Genomic DNA, 20,224 nt, shown 5'->3' on the forward strand with positions numbered 1-20,224 from the left:
AGCTTTTGCAGAAATGGAAGGGAAAGCAGAAAACAAGACACTGAGATGCATGAGAGATTCCCATTCAATTCTTCATCGAGATGATGCTCAATCCAGCGGTTATCTTGTTTCACTATTTGTATCAGAGGAGTCCAAACACTTCCTAGTGTCATTTGGCTTAACAAGCTGGCTCAGAAGAAAGAGACCAATGCTACCTGTTGCTGCGACTGCCTGCGAGAATAAGAATCTATCGAGGAAATAAAGCAGAAGAAAGGTGGCATTCCAATGTCTGTTCCATCGGCGGCGGAAAAGCTAATAAGCTGATGTGTACTTGCGCCGAATTGGTATTCCTTCCTTCCTTGCTTGCTAGTGAATAATTGCTTCATTCCTTTCAGCACTTGATTGATTGATGCCTTGACTGAAGAAACAAAAGCCGGTTTCAGACCCGACCCCCCCCCCCCCCCCCCCCAAACAAAACGTACGCAAGCATCGAAGTCGGAGCAGTTAGTTTCACAATTCGATCCAACAGCCCCTTAACTAGCTACTTCCTCTGTACAAATGTACGCGATCGATCAGACAACACTTACTTTTTTCTAGCTACAGATTTCATCGACAAGCTGAGCACGAAGGACGACTTTACATCTATCGATCGATCGATCCAAGAATGGCTGGCTGGCTGGCTGGTTAGGGAGGTCGTGCATCAGACGAGCTAGCGAGCGACGGTCAAGGCAGGAAGGTGTGTCCATCCCCACCACCTGCAGGACGTCCCCGGGGCACCTGTTGGCCGCACCTCCCGCAGGCGGCCGCCGGTGCGACGACCGGCGCCTCCTGCTGGGCGGAGACGATTGTGGCGCGGCAGGATGGGCAGGTTGCGCGCGTCCGCAGCCAGGCGTCGACGCAGGCGACGTGGAAGGCGTGGGCGCAGCGCGGGAGCACGCGCAGCGCGTCGCCCTCGGCGAACTCGGCCAGGCAGATGGCGCACTCGGAGGCGGAGGCGGAGGCGGAGCACGGCGGCGCGGCGAAGGGGACGGTGGGCAGCGCGTCGATGGCCTTCTTCTTGAGCCCCTTGGGGGGCGCCGGAGCCTGCTGCTCATTATCGTCGCTGGAGGCGTGGCGTCCGCGGCGGAGTCGGCAGGCGCAGCGGGAGATGAGGGCGAGGCCGAGGACGCAGACGAGCGCGCAGAGGAAGGAGGCCAGGATGACCACCATGTCCGAGTCCACCGACACCACCGGCTGCTGATCGGGCGGCGGCTGCTCGGTGGCGGCCGCGTGGAGGAGCCTCGCCATGCTGCTGCTGCTGCTAGAGGATGATAGATGACTGTTTGAGATAGATAGATGCCTTGGACCTGGGAGCTGCGATGCTCTTGGTCTCTGCCTGACTCGTGCTTGCGAATGGCAGCAAGCGGCTGACTCTTTATAGATGACTCGGCACTCGTGGGCCCACCCAGGAGTAGTGAGTGAAAGCCAACGAACGGATCGGTGCCATCTTGAGCTACTCGTGGCGCCACAGGGCAGGGAGCTAGAGCTTGCCTGCCACTCATCAGTCATCACACCCACTTTGTTTCTTTTTCTTTACAATATAATATATAACTAGTACAGTAGCAGTAGTATTGTACTAGTACTTTTACAGGTAAGGATATTTTCCCTTTGTCTGATGCTACGTGGAAAGGGTACCTTATTTTAGCTGTTACTTACTAGTGGTAAGTAGTAGCGTAGAAATTAAAGTGCATGGCCACTGCTGAGGTTTGGCGCCAAATGAAACTTAATTATATATCTTGCATTATTCCATCAAATAAAGATGGCTTGTGAATGAATAATAACAATAACATAAGCGTTCGTACGGTGATCAACTAACAAAACGTCGACGCGTGCTGAAAAAAAATATATCATCATTTATCTTTACTCCCTCATAGTCGTTTTGATTTTTCCAGGTTCATAACTTTTACTGTACATCTAGTAGATGCATAATAAATATAGAAAAAATAAAACTACTAATAATTTGGAACGGAGGGATTTGGAAAGGAGGGAGGGATTAGGAATGTGCACTTGTAAAGCTTTGTTGCCTGAACGCTGCCGCATAGTATCTATCAATCGTGATGCAGTGCAGTGCAGGAGACCAGCTACCGTGCCTGCCTCCCTGCCTGCTGATTATAGTTAGTGGTAGGCTAGCTGAATAGTATTATTCCACGTTGCATGCTCTAGGGTGCGTTTAGATTGCAAAAAATTTGCAATAGTGACACTGTAGCACTTTCGTTTGTATTTGACAAATTTTATCTAATTATGGACTAATTAGGCTCAAAAGATTCGTCTCGTGATGTACAATTAAACTGTGCAATTAGTTATTTTTTTTACATATATTTACTGCTCCATGCATGTGTTTCCAAAATTGATGTGATGGAGAGAGAGTGTAAAGTTTATAACATTTGGATGCATCTAAACAGGCCCCTAGTGTGTGTCACCTCACGCTCGCATTCGCATTGCTTTCTTCGTCTCTGTCGATCAGCTAAGGTACTAAAAGTGGCCGCTCACACTGACGGGCTGGCTGACAGACTGACCGGTCGCGGAGAATTTTTTTTTTTCCCGCATGAAACCTCTATAAAACTTGCACTTGTTTAGCTTTCTGAACGGCTAAAAAGTTAGCTGGCGTGGAAGCATCAGCAGCGGCAGCTGCTTCCACTGAATCCTCGCTCCCCAATCCGGCCGGCGGCGTGCTAGGACGATCTGAGCTGCCGCCGCCGTCTGGTTTTGACTACTCCCTCCTACCTGCAACAAGACTCACCCACTGACTGACTGAGTGTACATGTAGTACTAGCTGGTGCTCATCGCTCTGATCTGATCCATCAAACCGCCGTCTGAATCTTGCATGCTTTGGTACGGCCGGCCGGTTTCAGCAGATTGCATCGCATGCGCTCGCTGCCAAATTGGAGTATCTATCTATGATAGATCCATCTGCTGCTACCTGCTTTACGAGCGATGCATGCCGATCCTACTAATAAAGGAATGAATGGATCGATCATTCAGGATCCATCACGGATTGGATTGATAGATATTTCATGACACATCTATCATCATCAGAGCTATACTACTATGCCTTTTAGGCCGGGCGGATCATGTGATCCGTCTAACCAAGGCCACATCCATCCCAAACAAGGGAAAAGTAAGGGTGATGATGCAAGTTGCAACAAGCCAACTGCAACCGCCGCAAGGCCATCGATCGATATAGTTGTTGAGTGCTCCATCGACCCCGGCGGCCGCCACAGCAGAGCAGAGGCATGGATGGACCTTTAAATTTTGCAGATATGTATAGTATAGCATAGTAGATGCCCTTATCCTCGACAAGACCTTTTTTTCTCCCCCACAAAAGTTGCAACAATAGGCTAGGGGACCAAAACCAAAAGGCCGGGTCCGCTCCTAGACAGCAACATGCATCTGTCTACTCCATCCAGTCGTCCCACGGTTTCCTCCATCTTATGCGAAACAGGGTCGCGACTCCTGTCCTGGTTTTCTTTCATTGGCCCGCATAGCTAGCTAGCTAGGATCTCTTGTCAAGAGTTCACACACACACACAAAAAGAAAAAGAAGAAGCATGCATTTATTTGGTATTAATATATATTATTATATTTTTTTTGATAAACTTGATTAGAGGTAGCGATGATTGACTTAAGATAAAGCTAGAGTGGTATTTGTTTAATAAATTATACTATATGGTCCGAAGGAAAACACTATTTATTCAGAAACCTGCGTAACAATCAAGTTTATCTGAAGAGTAAAATGTACGCTGATCCTTAAACTTGGTCCGTGGTGTCATCTAGATCCCTAAATTTTCAAAATATACATTCAGATCCACAAACTTACTTACTAATTGTGTCATGTAAAGTCCAAATTACCATTTTAAGTTATAAAGTGGAAATATTTATGCTGATGTGGAGCTTACATGTGTGTTCAAATTTTATTTTTAAATTTTTTGCTCAACTCTTTTATTTTTTTCCAAATATTTCCTCCAAAATTTATTATTTTTATTTTATGTTGTTTTACAAATTTTGTCATATGAGCTTATTTTCCTACAAATTTTTTATATATATCTTTTGTATTTGAATATATTTTTAAAGTAAATTTGTTATGATTTTTTGCATGTTTATAGTTTTGCATTTAAATAAAATATATAACCTTTGATTTAGCTTAACCAATTGTGATTTGGATCTCACGTGATATGATTAGCGAGTATAAGGATCTGAATGTGCATTTTAAAAATTTGAATGACACGTCGAGCTAAGTTTAGCTAAATTTAAGATCCGACGGTGTATTTTACTCTTATCTTAAACATGGTCCTGGTTAGGCCTCCCTAGTGCTCGAGGGTAAATTAAAGGCTATCTAATTGGCAGGTCCACTTTCCTTTTTCTGCTCTATATATACTAGGGAAATAAAAGAGAAGGTACTATACTAGTAGCGTTGAACGATGGAGTATTCCAGGAGTTGAGGGACTTTGTTTGAGCAGCAGCCAGCCAGCCAAACCGTACTAGTTGTTGAGAAGGCAGAGTGGAATATTCCAGGAGTTGAGGCATGCAAAGCCTATCCAGGAGTGGATGTTGCTATCTTGTTTTGAGTGCACTCAAAACAACACAGCCAATTTTTTTTTGAGTTGAAAGAATTGGGCCGACCTTTGCTTCGCTTGGCAGTGGACTGGGGAGCATCACTTTTTGGGCCATGGATATATGGAACGTAGTCTAATACCACCAATCCTATGCATTTTTCAAAAGATGAAAAGTCCATCCACCTTCCGATGTTTGAGATTCGTGCGGCTTCCATGGGCCGCACGATCTCCTTCTTCCTCCTCTCCTCTCGCCGGGGTCCTTCCTCCGCTGAGCATCGCCGGCGGCCTCTGCCACCGTTGAGGTGTTAGGGTTAGGATTCGGGGTTGGGGCCCGAGAGCTCTCCGGTGTACGCGGCCATAGAAGGAGCTTGGGGGTGGCCGGTTGGCCCGACGGTGGTGGCGGGTGTGACGGCGGTGGGGGTGGCGAGGGACCCCCGATTGGGCTGTGCAGGGGCGGGGCGAGCGTCGGCGGTGACTTGGTGCGGGAGCGTCGGCGGCGTCGTCTCCGGCGGCGAGACGGTGGCGTCGTCTTCAGCGGCGGTGGCGGGGGTGAACGACGGAGGGGAGGAGGAGGAGGAGGGAGGGAGGGCGCGCGCCTTGGTGCGGTCGAGACGGCAGCGTCGTCTTCGGCGGCGGTGGCGAACGGCGAAGGGGGAGGAGGAGGGAGGGCGAGGCGGAGGAGGAGGAGGGAGGGCGAGGCGGAGGACGGCGTCGCGTGGGGGAGTGAAGGGCGGGAGGAAGAAGATGAGGTCCTAGGTTTTAGTGGGCTTTAAACATGAATGTCTTATCCATCCATCTTCCGGATGGTGCGGTCTAATTTGCGTCGGGGCCAATTTGTTTTATAGACGGCGGCCCAGTTCCTTGGTTGGCGACTAGAGTCGATGGATATGAACACTTTCCCCTTCCCTGTGCAGCGCAGTAGCCTATCTATCTATGGTTGGGTTGGTGTGCGTGTAAAGCAAGGTAGAGGACGCATGCAGTTTGGCCGGCAGCTAAAGCTTTTTTTCTTTTCTTTCCTTAGGGTCTGTTCCATCCGCAAAAACGCAAAAAAGCTGTAAACGCAAAGATGCTAAAAGAATCTTACTAATTTGAAGTATTAAATGAAGTCTATTTATAAAATTTTTTGCATGGATGGGTTGTAAATCGCGAGACGAATCTAATGAGCCTACTTAATCCATGTTTTGCAACAGTGATGCTACAGTAACCATCCACTAATTATTGCTTAATCATGGATTAATTAGCATCATTAGATTCGTCTCGTGATTTACAACCCATCCATGCAAAAAGTTTTGCAAATAGACTTCATTTAGTACTTCAAATTAGTAAGATTCCTTTGCTACACTGAAATTTTGCAAAAATGTAAAATAAAGGCCCTTACTCAGCACAGCAGATCGAGTGAGTGGTATGCATGGGTGCCTGTTCGAAACGACGAGCCTGCGCTGCGTTGGGCTGGGCCCACGTGGCTCTTGTCACGTAGCCTCGCCGCCTGGACCTGATCACGGCCAGTCCAGTGGCACAGCCGTAAAACCCCTGCAATCCCAGGCCCAAGAAGATTCCTCCGCCGCATCCGAAAGTTTGAAAACCCCCAGCAAAACCTTTGCTCCCCTCGCCCGTTCCTCTTTCCTCTCGCAAGAGCTGTGCTCCACTCGCACCGCACCACTGCCACGGCCACTGCGCCGCCAAATCTAGGGTTCCCTTCCGCTTCCGCTTCCCCTTCCCCCAAGGCAAGCAAGCTCGCCGCCGTCCCTGCTTGCTGCTCTCTCCGCGCACCGCATTTCATTCCGCTTATCTTCCTTTTTTTTTCCCTTTCGATTTTGGTCTGTGGTGTTGCATTGCAGAGATCCCGCCCTTGAGGACGGCCACCTGATCTGAACAACCACCCCCGTCGGGATGGCGGCGCCGGGGCGAAGGGCGGACATGTCCTCGTCCTCGCCCTCGCCGTCTCCAGCCGCCCCGCCCTCCTCCGGGAGGCGCCTCCTGCGCACGCAGACCGTCGGCAACCTCGGCGAGTCCATCTTCGACAGCGAGGTCGTCCCCTCCTCGCTCGTCGAGATCGCGCCCATCCTCCGTGTCGCCAACGAGGTCGAGGCGACCAACCCGCGCGTCGCATACCTCTGTAAGCAGTCCCCATCCATTCTCATTCCATTCCTTTATGCTCACTTCTCTCATCCATCTCATGTACGCAGGCCGCTTCTACGCCTTCGAGAAGGCGCACCGCCTCGACCCTACTTCAAGTGGTCGTGGTGTTCGACAGTTCAAGACAGCACTTCTCCAAAGGCTTGAGAGGGTACTATATCCTATACTTTACTATACTATACTAAACACACTCTTTCTTCCTCTTTACATCCCACACAGGCACACCACTTCCTTCTTCTAGCCTTGCTTGTACGGCATCTATCTCATCACTTGCTATCCATGGCCGCTACTTTTCACTAGTCAATCTTTACTCTTAGATACAATACAAGATGCTCAAACTTTGCACGACTTTTACATAATTATATGTGACAGACAAGACAATCCATGAAATGAATTCTGTAGGAGAACGATCCCACATTGAAGGGAAGGGTGCACCAGAGCGATGCCAGAGAGATGCAGCGTTTCTACCGTGAATACTACAAGAAGTACATCCAAGCACTTCAAAACGCCGCTGACAAGGCTGATCGGTCAGGCATTCGATTTACTGCTATGCTACCTGCGGTCATGCCGCTGACTCGTTGCCGCTCCTTCCTTGACACTCTGCCTTCTCTTTTCTATTTTCTTCAGTGCCCTGCTCACTAAAGCATACCAAACAGCTGCTGTCTTGTTTGAGGTCCTGAAAGCCGTTAACGTCTCACAGTCTGTTGAAGTCGATCAAGCGGTACGCAAATCATTTCTAGCAATGTGTCACACTGGACTCTTAGTTGCCCATCATATGCATTGCGATATAACTTTACCATGCATCTTTTGTGCTTGTAACTTGTGCTACACAGATTTTGGATACACACAACAAAGTTGAGGAGAAGAAAAAGCTCTATGTTCCTTACAATATTCTTCCTCTTGATCCTGAGAGTACCGGTCAAGCTATTATGCGTTACCCAGAGGTTTTCATCCATCTTTCTTTTCCTCATTGGATTGGAAAATACTATCATATAGTTGAAATTACACCTCTAGCAAGTAAGCTATTTATAAATTTCGTGTTCCTCATGATTATGTAGATTCAAGCAGCTGTTTACACTCTCCGAAATATTAGAGGCCTGCCATGGCCAAAGGATCATGAGAAGAAGCCTGATGAGAAGACCACCGGCAAGGACCTTCTTGACTGGCTCCAGGCAATGTTTGGGTTTCAGGTATTTGAGCGATAGGGACAATTATTTGTATGTGACAATCATTTTGCTGTGGTGTACATTGCTTTGAAAATATGCTCCGTCTAACTGCAAGACTCTCTTCTCAGAAAGATAATGTGTCCAACCAAAGGGAACATCTGGTACTGTTGCTTGCAAATGTGCACATAAGGAAAATACCAAAAGCTGACCAACAGCCAAAGGTGAACATTTAACCCCCTTTCCCACCCTGTTTGAAGCTCTGGGTGGAACAAAAAGACCCTTTGTTTGGGCTATCCCCCATTTTCATACTAATGATATGATGATGTTCCATTTTCAGTTAGATGACCAAGCTCTGGATGCTGTAATGAAGAAGCTATTTAAGAATTATAAGAAGTGGTGCAAGTACCTTGGCCGCAAAAGCAGTTTATGGTAGGCTCCCAGCAATTATGAAATGTATAGGAATCGCTAGAACTGATTTTCTTATCGCTATGGTTGCATTTGTTTGCTTTTAAATTCTTTTAATTTGTTGACTGTCGCAACATTTCATCAGTAAAGTTGCTCCCGCTTGAAAGGGTTATTGCATCACTTACTGCTTCTCTAAAAGTAGCTAAATGATTGCCAGGTTGCCAACTATCCAACAGGAAGTACAGCAGCGTAAGCTTCTTTATATGGGTCTCTACCTGCTGATTTGGGGCGAGGCCGCTAATTTGAGATTCATGCCAGAATGTCTTTGTTACATCTACCATCATGTAAGATGTGTTCTTTTATTCTGGATTTACTTTCATATATTATTCTTCAGATTAGAAAATAACAACAGCAATAATCTAGCTGCATATGTTAAAACATTTAATGTTTTGGTGTATTCAATGGGGTTATGTGCTGGTATAAAGCTTTGTTTATAAGTTTTAATCCTGCTGAGGCCATCCTGATAAAGGCTCCTTTGCATCTTAATAGATGGCTTTTGAACTTTATGGCATGTTGGCTGGAAATGTGAGCCCAATGACTGGTGAAAATGTTAAGCCAGCATATGGTGGTGAAGAAGAAGCCTTCTTGATGAAAGTTGTGACTCCAATATACAAAGTCATAGAGAAGGTATATCATTTGCAGATTTAGTAAAATGTTACCATACATTCATTTTGAAATCTGATCAGTTTTCTTAACAGGAAGCAGAAAGGAGCAAGACTATAAAATCAAAACACTCACATTGGAGAAACTATGATGATCTAAATGAGTACTTTTGGTAAGTGATGATTGAACTGAATTGGTACTTTCCAGTTTTGTGCTCCAAATTGTAAAGAAAGCCAAATCATTCCTATATTGCTTGTCAGGTCAGTAGATTGTTTCCGGCTAGGATGGCCTATGAGGGCTGATGCTGATTTTTTCAAGACTCCCAAGGATGCATATCCTAATCGTCTGAATGGAGTAGGTTCCTGATCATCTTAATAATTCCATACTTCTATCTTGCCAATGCGTAACTTATGAGCCTTTATTGTCTCATCTTATGTACAATATTCATTCCTGTAACTGCTTGACAATACAATTTACTGGTCAGGTGCTGCATGCTATTTTTTCTTTTTTTTTTCTGGTAGATACACTCATTTTAGCTATATGTTTCTTTTGATATGTGATATCACGTGAGCTAGATGTGATCTACTTGCTTTGCATGCCTTTTACCTTGTATGTTATATTGCTTAGCTTGCGATAAAGATCCATGAATGTTGTTATGTCTATACTTTCCTCCAATCCTATTTGTACCCACCTTTTTGGTTATGATCCAGGAGAACACATCTGTGGGTAGTGTTCATTGGATGGGGAAGGTTAATTTTGTGGAGATACGTTCATTTTGGCACATATTCCGTAGTTTTGACAGAATGTGGATCTTCTTGATACTATCCTTACAGGTTAGTCGCTCTTTCTTAAGCACTTTCACTCTGTTACAGTTCTTTCCATCTCTCAGTTTGCTAACCATTGTCATCCCTTCAGTTCCCTGTGTTTCTGATGGTATTTGGTTTTAATATAGGCCATGATTATACTTGCTTGGAATGGTGGCACCCCAAGCGATATCTTTGATGCAGAAGTGTTTAAGCAGGTTTTGAGCATATTTATTTCTGCTGCAGTATTGAAGTTGGGTCAAGGTATTTGGTCCTTACTCCATCATTTCTCCCTTGTCCTGTTTGCATATGTTTCAATGCATGTCACATGTTCTTTGCCAGGGAGCTCAGTAGTTGTTACAGAACTTTGATATGACAATCTAATTAGAAGGTTTCATGTTTCTAGTGCTCTTTGTGATAAAAAACAACATGTATGTTGTCAGGGTATTCTTTCCATCGAGATACCCTGATCCTACTTCACTGTGTTTTCGCTACCTGCTATTTGCTTTTGCCAGCTACATAATCAGCCCTGGCCCGAGAGGGGGGGGGGGGGGGAGGTAACGTGTATATGTATTCCGGCAACCGGAGCTACGAGTACGTATAGAAGGCGAAACGTCCATCAGTCTCTTAAAACGAAGAATTCTGTTCACTTCCATCTACGAGTACGCAGCCTCTACCGGAAAAGAGATGAAACGAACATCCTCCGTGAGTAGTGTCCACATAGACACTCATGAGTAATTGCTTTTAAAAAAATGCCCACATAGACACTCATGAGTAATTGCTTTTAAAAAAAATTAGCACCGTAGTGTCATCTAAGAAAATATGCGAAATCGCAGTATGGAAAGTAAGAAGAGGAAACAAGATGAGTTTATTCAATCACATAAATTAGCCATTGATAGATTCTCAAGAGAAATACGAGCACTTGAAAAAAATCTATATGAGTTGACCTCACACCTAAAATGCTAGTGGGAAGTAATTTTAGGCAATTATACATAAATTGTTTGATGTGGGTATTTTCCATATACGACCATTTGTTAGTACTTCGTCATTATCATTATTATAACTAAGAGGGCCCCAGTTTTTATTTCACCCCGGCACCCAAAATCTCAGGACCGGACCTGTACTTAATACTGGCAGCCTTAATAGGCATGTAACTTAGCACTCTCTTCCTCAGTTTCTTGACTGGCAAATAATGAATTTGTAACATGACACTGAAGGTTCATATATTTAACTGCATCGCTTTTTTGGAGAGTAACACTTTATTCTTCATTTGAATCTATATTTCTTACATTCAGGTTGAGTTTCATAAATTTAAATCAACCTGTGATGTGTTTAACAGCTATCCTGGACATTGTATTTAGCTGGAAAGCAAGAAGAAGCATGTCATTTGCAGTGAAGCTGCGATATGTCTTGAAGTTAATATCAGCTGCTGCTTGGGTTGTGATTTTACCTGTAACTTATGCATATACCTGGGAGAATCCTACTGGTCTGGCAAGAACAATAAAAAGCTGGCTTGGTAATGGTCAGAATCAACCATCTTTGTACATTTTGACTGTTGTGATATATTTGGCTCCAAACTTGCTTGCCTCCATGCTATTTCTTTTCCCATTCCTGAGAAGGTTCCTAGAAAGTTCAAATGTTAAGGTCATAACGTTCATGATGTGGTGGTCTCAGGTAGCTTTCGTCCTCGTGTTTCTGCTGTTATTTAGATTGTTAAGGTTGTCAATTTCCTTTCATTGAGATCCTATGTTTATCTGCAGCCGCGATTATTTGTTGGCAGAGGAATGCATGAAGGCGCATTCTCCCTCTTCAAGTATGTTAACATATTAGCTCATCTTCACATTGTCTTCTTTTAGTGTTGCATCTTTTCCAGTTACTGAGCATTGTTGTCCTGATAGGTATACCATGTTTTGGGTTCTTCTTTTAGCAATGAAGTTGACAGTAAGCTTCTATATCGAGGTAAAGATTCATTTCTTCCTTTTTTTATTGTACCTTTATCTGTAGATGCTTCATTTTGGTATCCTTGAACATGAAGTTTGTGCCATCACAATTAAAGAACAAAATAAATTAAAATGTCTGACAGCTTGGATCATGATTTTTTCGAAGTTTATTTTATTGCGGATTTGACCATTATGGAACTGTTGATGTGGAAAGCAGAATGTCATATCATGTTTGCTGCAATTGTGGTTTTGGTGTTGAAGTGTGAGTTGGTGATTGCTGACCTTTTCATGAAAGGTCTTGCCTGAATTTCAGAGCACGGAACTCAGATGTATTGCCGTAACATTCCAACAGGAGCCATTCCTTTATCTTGAATGTATAAAACTTTAATACGGGGCGGGTACTAAGTCATCTACTGCTGCTGTTCGTTCATTTCTTTGCTGTCTTGTTGTAGATCAAGCCTCTGGTACAGCCGACCAAAGATATAATGAGAGAACCAGTTAGGACATTCCAGTGGCACGAGTTTTTTCCTCATGGTATTTATCCTGAAATTTCCTATGTTATATTTTGGATTTATTTTTGCATTCTTATTTATGTTTAATTTGCAGGAAGTAACAACATTGGTGTTGTTATTGCACTTTGGGCTCCAATAATTCTGGTGTGTCTCGACTTCTCTCGTCCCATTCAAAAAAGAACTCATTTGACTAATGTGCTTAGCCTTGTTATTTTAAATTATCCAGGTATATTTCATGGACACACAAATTTGGTATGCACTTTTCTCTACATTGATTGGTGGTATCTACGGGGCTTATCGCCGTCTTGGTGAGGTTAGTAATATACTTATGTATTTTGCTTCATTGCTCAATGCATTATATGTGTTGGCCCTTCAGTGGTTTTTTAAAAGACTCATTTCCCCCCTAATGTCATGGAGCATTATTTATCATGAGGAACTTATGATAGACTCCTTGGTAAACAAAATCAGATAAGGACGCTAGGAATGTTGAGATCTCGCTTTGAATCTTTGCCTGTGGCCTTCAATGAGCGCTTGATTCCTTCTGATGCAAACAAGAGCAAAGGTTTCCGGGCCGCTTTTTCCAGGAAACCTAAGGTATTCATTTCTAGTATGAAATTTGGCTTTATGAGTAGATTATTATTTATTAGCATATCTCTGTTGAACAAACAATAATTTTTCTGATATACTTTGGTTTTTAGGCTTCTGGTGATGAAAAAGAGGAAGAGAAAAGAGCTGCAAGATTCGCTCAAATGTGGAACCTAATTATTACAAGTTTCCGTGAAGAAGATCTCATAGATAACAGGGAGATGGATTTACTACTTGTTCCATATTGTAAAGATCGTGAATTGAATATATTCCAGTGGCCACCGTTCCTACTTGCTAGCAAGGTATACACTTTTGATCACTCTGTATTTTCTCTACTTACTATGTTTGTGGATTCAGGAGTTAATTGTTTATTTACTGTACTGTAGATTCCAATAGCGTTGGATATGGCAGCAGACAGTGGTGGAAAAGACCGTGATCTGACAAAGAGGATGGGATCAGATCCATACTTTTCCTTTGCTATAAGAGAATGTTATGCTTCCTTTAAAAACATCATTAATACTTTAGTGTTTGGACAGCGTGAGAAAATGTATGTTTTATCTTATCAGGATTGTTATTTGTTAATAAATGGTCGCGTGATAGCTCCTTGTCTGGGCCGGATTCAACATAGCACCAAATCTAATTTAATACAAATTCTGCTTGAAACACTCTATGCCTTTAGTTAAAAAAGAATGAAGCTATGATGAATTGCAAAATCTGAAATCCGAGTCTCTAATTTGTCCTCAACTGTCATGCATGGAGCTTCTGAGCATGTTTAACACTAATGTCAGCCATTCAATAGGTGGTTCCTTGAAGCCTTCACTAACTTTAATTCACCATATACAATGGTATTATGGTTCCACTCACCATGTTGTTGATCTGGAGGTGCTGAGACTTGAAATGAGTAGCTTTATTTAATCTAGGGGTTACCTTGTCCCATATCAGAAGGGAAAAGAGGAGGGTGGGTGGGTAGGCTGGCATCTCTAGGGAGCCTATTGTACTTTTACGTGTTTTGTTATCTGCTAAACTGAAGCTCCTTTTGGCGCTTATTTCAGTGTCATAAAAGAGATTTTTGATGTCGTGGATAAGCACATAGCAGAGGAAACCCTGATAAAGGATCTGAATATGAGGAGCCTTCCTGCACTGAGCAAGAAGTTTATTGACTTGCTTGAGTTACTGGTATAAATAAGACTTGCCGTCATTGTTTTAGATTGTGTTCACAAAGGATAGCTTCACACTGCATCTATTTCTTTGTATTACAGCAAAAGAACAAAGAAGAAGACTTGGGTCAAGTTGTCATTTTGTTTCAAGATATGCTTGAGGTGGTCACAAGGGATATAATGGAGGACGAGCAGCTCGGCGGGTGAGTTTAGTTTCTGCTGTAATCCATGATACTCTTATTCAAATATAATAATACAGTGCCATTTTTTGTCATGGTATCTGGTGATTCTCGGAATTGGTCGTCTGATTTTGTGGTCGCTCGTTCTTCCAGAATGTTGGAATCCATACATGGTGGAAATAATAGAAAACATGAAGGAATTACACCACTAGATCAGCAAGATCAGTTGTTTGCTAAAGCTATTAGATTCCCCATGGATGAATCAGATGCATGGACTGAAAAGGTTTGATTTTCAGCCCTTTAATTTTCTTAATGACAGAGATTCTGGCATGATGACTGTGTCCTTCATGTTATAATTAAAAATATTATCTATGTTTCAGATAAAGAGGCTTCACCTTCTTCTAACTGTGAAGGAGTCTGCTATGGATGTCCCTACAAACCTTGATGCTAGAAGGCGAATATCGTTCTTTGCAAATTCTCTCTTTATGGAGATGCCAAATGCTCCTAAAGTGCGGAATATGTTACCCTTCTCGTAAGTCATTACTACTGATTCTTTTCAGTAACTTATGTTCTTCTCAAAACTTGTTTGTTAAAGATTGATCATTATATTACTTTCTCGCTGTGTAGTTTTTCTGCTCAGTGTCATATATGACTGCCGTGATTGCTTCATTACTATCTGATGGCTGTGGAGTTTTCCCAGTCAATATCATATATTGTCTACCGTGATTCTTTCATAACTGTCTGAAATGTTTTTTGTTTTTGGCCATTTTTGGTTTGAACTGCAATATCCTTAATTATTTGTTTCATCTGGGCAACCCAGATTATATATTTTCTCTTGCTTATATTTGTTTCTGCATCTTTTTTTTTTTCAAAATACACGCAAGCTGTTGCCCCAGTCACTTTTGCAAATGTTATATTTCCTGCAATTATTTCTATACCGCAGTGTCTTGACTCCTTATTACAAGGAAGATGTTCTGTTCTCCTCACAAAATCTAGAAGAACCAAATGAGGATGGAGTTTCCATCCTTTTCTACCTACAGAAGATTTACCCAGGTTATTTTCTTTCCTTGGATTGATGTTGATGGAAATTCATTTGGTTTTGTTCTCTGATGTCCTTTGAGAAACTGACACTGCAACATTACATTTGTTAACCTCTTTGAAGATGAATGGAAAAATTTCCTTGAAAGAGTGGACCGAAAGAGTGAAGAGGAGCTCCGTGAGGATGAAGGATTGGAAGAGGAGCTTCGTCTTTGGGCATCATATAGGGGACAGACATTGACAAGAACTGGTATGTTATCTCTCTTGTGTGGCCTGGATTTGTATTAAATATGTATTGTATTAATTTATTTTTGCGGTTGCTACTGTTGTCTACACAGTAAGAGGGATGATGTACTACCGAAAAGCTTTGGAGCTTCAGGCTTTTCTTGATATGGCCCAAGATGATGGTATGTCTAATGGCTCATTCTATGCTATTGTTCTGAATGCGTACCTTTTGAGTTTTGATGTATGTGCTGACTTCTCTTCCTTGTCCATTAGATCTTATGGAAGGTTACAGAGCAACAGAACTGATGTCTGAGGATTCACAATTAATGACACAATGCAAGGCCATAGCTGACATGAAGTTTACATATGTTGTCTCATGCCAGCAATATGGAATCCAGAAACGGTCTGGCGAACCTTGTGCACATGACATTTTGAGGCTAATGACAACGTGAGTTTCATTGAAAAATTCTGGATAAATGCTATTTATTATGTTTGCTTCATTTTCAAATTAGATGCTCATATATGAAAAGAAACCTTGTGCTCTTTAGTTTGATAGGGAGTTTGTTTTGGTCTTCTTGTGTTACTTTTCCTTTTACATAATCAACATACCCTGTAACTTTTTGTTTTATAATTCGCTATAATGAAACAATTTGCTGCCTAAGTACATCATATGTTGTATGATGGCACTGAAATAACAGAATGGGCATTTTTGACAGATATCCATCGCTGCGGGTTGCCTATATTGATGAAGTTGAAGCGCGTAGTCAAGATAGGAACAAGAAAGTTGAAAAGGTTTACTACTCAGCATTGGTGAAGGCTTCTGTTACAAAAGCTAATGAGCCTGGTCAGAGTCTTGATCAGGTAATGAAAAAATGTTTTGTTAATTCAGTATTCCTTGGGTGAAATTTGCTCAGGGTTTATCTTGCTTGATGCTTGGTCTATTCTGGTGATATATGCGCCCTCCTTGTCCCAAAGTCATGTAACCCTGAAGAACTTTGGTGATGTATAATTATTTATTTGAAATGCTTGTTGTAATTGTGAGTGCAGGTGTTAGAAATGTTCTATGTGCAATCTAGAAAACTTCAACACTTTTAGATGAAATGTCCAATTTAAATTGACCTTTTCCTTCTTTGGAAGTAATGGCTTCTCACAGCCGTTGTGGTAAAAAATGCATTGCACTTACTTGGCATCTATATTTACACTGCAGGTAATCTACAAGATAAAACTGCCAGGTAATGCTATTCTAGGTGAAGGAAAGCCAGAAAATCAGAACCACGCAATCATATTCACTCGAGGCGAGTGTCTCCAAACTATAGATATGAATCAGGTACAGCTCTGTCCACTTTGAGGTTTCAGGAAAATATTTTTGCACATTTTCTTCATTTGCTTATGTCTATTTGTCATGGCAGGAACACTATATGGAGGAGGCTTTGAAGATGAGGAATCTTTTGCAAGAGTTTGAGGAGAAACATGATGGTGTGAGATACCCATCAATACTTGGTGTAAGAGAACACATATTTACTGGCAGGTAATGTTCCATGTTCTACTTTTGTGAATTATGAATTTATGACTAAATTATGCACCTACGTGGCTATGCCACCACCTTGGACTATTTTGAGCTATATCTTGTATATTTCTGTTTCTGTACCGCGGTTAATTTTTTGCTTAATTTGTGCAGTGTTTCATCCCTTGCGTGGTTCATGTCAAATCAGGAGACTAGTTTTGTGACCATTGGACAACGTGTACTTGCCAATCCACTGAGGTATTCATCTGAGATCAATTGTACATTCACTGTTTGACATTATGCAGTCTATTGATTCAAATTTTGTTAGTCTCTGAGTTGTATGAACCATCTGCTCGGTATATTTGTTCTTCCCAAGGTTACTAGTAATGGACAGCAACTTGACTCTAAATTCTAAAAGAGTATTTTTGTAGTTCTTGGCATTGACATTCTTTTCCTTAACATCTCTTTGCCCAGGGTTCGATTTCACTATGGCCATCCCGATATCTTCGATCGCCTTTTCCACCTTACAAGGGGTGGTGTGAGTAAAGCATCCAAAATTATCAATCTTAGTGAGGATATATTTGCAGGTACTAAACTTTTGCCATTGCCGCTTGACTTAGTAAATCTTGAACTGCTCTGGTTATACTGTGGTCTCTTATGTTCCTTTATGATGCAGGATTCAATTCCACACTGCGTGAAGGCAATGTTACTCATCATGAATACATGCAAGTTGGCAAGGGAAGGGATGTGGGTCTTAATCAAATATCTCTATTCGAGGCAAAGATAGCAAATGGTAATGGCGAACAGACACTGAGCCGTGACATCTATCGGCTGGGTCACCGCTTTGATTTCTTCAGAATGCTATCCTGTTACTATACAACAATTGGTTTCTACTTCAGTACCATGGTATTTTTCTGGCCTGAACTTATCACTTTCATAGCCATTCATTGGTTAACCCTTAACCTTTCTGGTATTTCTGTTTGGACTTAGATTACGGTGTGGACCGTGTATGTTTTCCTCTATGGGCGGTTATATCTTGTCCTCAGTGGACTTGATGAAGCACTGGCTACTGGAAGGAAGTTTGTGCACAATGCGCCTCTCCAGGTTGCTCTTGCATCAGAATCTTTTGTGCAACTTGGATTTTTGATGGCGCTACCCATGATGATGGAAATCGGTCTGGAGAGAGGATTCAGAACGGCATTGAGTGACTTTGTACTAATGCAACTCCAGTTGGCATCTGTTTTCTTCACATTTTCACTTGGGACCAAAACTCATTACTATGGAAGGACGTTACTCCATGGAGGAGCTGAATATAGAGCCACTGGACGTGGATTTGTGGTGTTCCACGCCAAATTTGCTGACAACTATCGGCTTTATTCCCGAAGCCATTTTGTTAAGGGTATCGAGCTGATGATCTTGCTAGTTGTGTATGAAATATTTGGGCAGTCATATAGAGGGGCTATAACATACATCTTCATCACCATCTCCATGTGGTTCATGGTGGGCACTTGGCTCTTCGCACCATTCTTGTTCAATCCTTCCGGATTTGAGTGGCAGAAGATTGTGGATGACTGGACTGATTGGCACAAGTGGATCAGCAATCGTGGAGGTATTGGTGTAGCGCCAGAGAAAAGCTGGGAGTCATGGTGGGACAAAGAGCAGGAGCCTCTCCGGCACTCTGGGAAGCGTGGTACTATTGTTGAGATACTGCTTGCATTGCGTTTCTTCATCTACCAATATGGACTCGTGTATCATTTGAATATAACAAAGAAGATAACCAAGGATACCCACAGTGTGTTGGTAATTTACTTATCTCATTTGGCAAATGGAAGGTGGTTTCATCTGTTTATGCTGACATGGTGTTTCTAACTGATTAACTTTTGCAGGTCTATTGTTTCTCATGGGTTGTAATTTTTGTCATCTTGCTCGTTATGAAGGTAATATTACATTTTATTAATGCTTCTTCCGTTAACTGTGGTACTCATGAGTACTCATTGGTTTGGTTGTGATAATACATAGTATGCAGTGAGATTCCCTTTGTTTTATATAATTTAGCAATTTAGTTGTCTATAGAATTAACTTGCTTAGCTCTTGAAATGCTAGAATCGTAATAAAATGCTGTCTTTCTTTAAAAACTGTCTCTGATCCTAGCTGGTTTGGCTAGCTGGAGCACTCAGTTATTGTGTTTTCTTTTCCAGACTGTTTCAGTGGGCAGGAGAAGATTCAGTGCGGAGTTCCAGCTTGTGTTCCGGTTGATCAAGGGTCTCATATTTATAACATTTACGTCCATTGTGATAATCTTGATAGCAATCCCTGGCATGACGGTTCTGGACATCTTTGTCTGCATCCTTGCGTTCATGCCAACCGGATGGGGTTTGCTCCTGGTTAGTGCCTGAACATGTTCTCTCTTTCCGCTATCCCTTTAATTTCCATTCCTGATTAATTTATCTGTTTGCTCTTGGGTTGCCTTATTTTGCAGATTGCCCAAGCGATCAGGCCTGTGATTCAAAAGATCGGGCTCTGGGGATCGATCAAGGCTCTTGCGCGGGGCTACGAGATCCTGATGGGGCTCCTCCTGTTCACACCCATCGCCTTCCTTGCTTGGTTCCCATTCGTGTCCGAATTCCAGACCAGGATGCTGTTCAACCAGGCCTTCAGCAGAGGTCTGCAGATCTCCCGTATCCTTGGAGGGCACAAGAAAGACCGAGCGACCCGGAACAAGGAGTAGAGATGCAAGGTTAACCTTATGCCGACGGTGGAAGTTATTCCTTCCTTTCACCCACACTTGCACCTAGTAGTATTATTATGTATAGCTGCATGCTGCTAAGCAATGTGCCTGTGTAGTCCCCGTCCGTCTTCTGGATTGGGCATCTGAGATTTCGATGTGACGATGGCAGATGTTGATGGTCTAGGGTTCATGAATTGTGCAATTTTGTGCTCGGTGCACCATATTCTCAGCTGCAGCGTGCGCTGTCTCTAGTATCTGGGAAGGAAGGAGGTTCGAAGAGAGATTGGTTGTCGGTTGCTTGGATGGGTCATGGCGGCCAAGAAGCTGCAGAAGGTCGTACAGTACGAAAAGACCATGACATGATGACGACGAAACAAAGGCACAAGTTTTGACCTGCAGCTAATTACTGGTGGATTTCGAGGGCAAGTCGATGCTTCACTGCATCCTAACCTGGCAAACCTGCATGGAGAATGCGGTGGAAGCATCTGGAAACGAGTAGTCCTACAGCTACAGCTACAGCTGTAGCTTAGCATGCACCACACTCTGCAGCAAGGTCAAACAAAAGGAAATTATTTTAGTGATACGGAAGATGACGAAGGGGATGGAATTTCAC

General features: G+C 42.8%; 2 protein-coding genes across 2 annotated transcripts; one reads left to right on the plus strand and one right to left on the minus strand.

Annotated features, from left to right (window-relative positions):
- Positions 1-494: 494 nt before the first annotated feature.
- On the minus strand, positions 495-1,528 carry LOC112889848 (probable E3 ubiquitin-protein ligase ATL44). The gene has a single exon (XM_025956626.1). It carries the CDS (start codon positions 1,525-1,527, stop codon positions 703-705), a length of 825 nt encoding a protein of 274 aa, XP_025812411.1. The 5' UTR covers position 1,528; the 3' UTR covers positions 495-702.
- A 4,660-nt stretch (positions 1,529-6,188) lies between these two features.
- LOC112888978 (callose synthase 3-like) lies at positions 6,189-19,884 on the plus strand. Its single transcript, XM_025955423.1, has 42 exons — positions 6,189-6,294; positions 6,409-6,686; positions 6,757-6,857; positions 7,109-7,233; positions 7,334-7,427; positions 7,540-7,650; positions 7,765-7,896; positions 8,001-8,093; positions 8,210-8,301; positions 8,495-8,621; positions 8,827-8,964; positions 9,036-9,112; positions 9,201-9,294; positions 9,651-9,773; positions 9,893-10,007; positions 11,083-11,417; positions 11,504-11,556; positions 11,642-11,702; positions 12,136-12,217; positions 12,290-12,339; positions 12,422-12,508; positions 12,664-12,789; positions 12,894-13,082; positions 13,167-13,327; positions 13,833-13,956; positions 14,040-14,140; positions 14,270-14,399; positions 14,497-14,648; positions 15,060-15,169; positions 15,279-15,404; positions 15,493-15,561; positions 15,653-15,827; positions 16,096-16,240; positions 16,587-16,706; positions 16,789-16,907; positions 17,058-17,141; positions 17,358-17,470; positions 17,560-17,789; positions 17,874-18,683; positions 18,770-18,820; positions 19,082-19,267; positions 19,363-19,884. Exons 2-42 carry the CDS (start codon positions 6,461-6,463, stop codon positions 19,609-19,611), a joined length of 5,886 nt encoding a protein of 1,961 aa, XP_025811208.1. The 5' UTR covers positions 6,189-6,294; positions 6,409-6,460; the 3' UTR covers positions 19,612-19,884.
- The last annotated feature ends 340 nt before the right edge of the window (positions 19,885-20,224 follow it).

This window comes from Panicum hallii, chromosome 4 (genome assembly GCF_002211085.1).
Source record: "Panicum hallii strain FIL2 chromosome 4, PHallii_v3.1, whole genome shotgun sequence".
Taxonomy (NCBI): Eukaryota; Viridiplantae; Streptophyta; class Magnoliopsida; order Poales; family Poaceae; genus Panicum; species Panicum hallii.

Coding starts and splice junctions, on each gene's coding strand:
- LOC112888978 (XM_025955423.1), top strand. CDS start 6,461: ATGGCGGCGCCGGGGCGAAGGGCGGACATGTCCTCGTCCTCGCCCTCG. Junction 12,509..12,663: donor CTTATCGCCGTCTTGGTGAG/GTTAGTAATATA, acceptor AAACAAAATCAG/ATAAGGACGCTAGGAATGTT. Junction 15,562..15,652: donor TGATATGGCCCAAGATGATG/GTATGTCTAATG, acceptor CTTGTCCATTAG/ATCTTATGGAAGGTTACAGA.
- LOC112889848 (XM_025956626.1), bottom strand. CDS start 1,527: ATGACTGATGAGTGGCAGGCAAGCTCTAGCTCCCTGCCCTGTGGCGCC.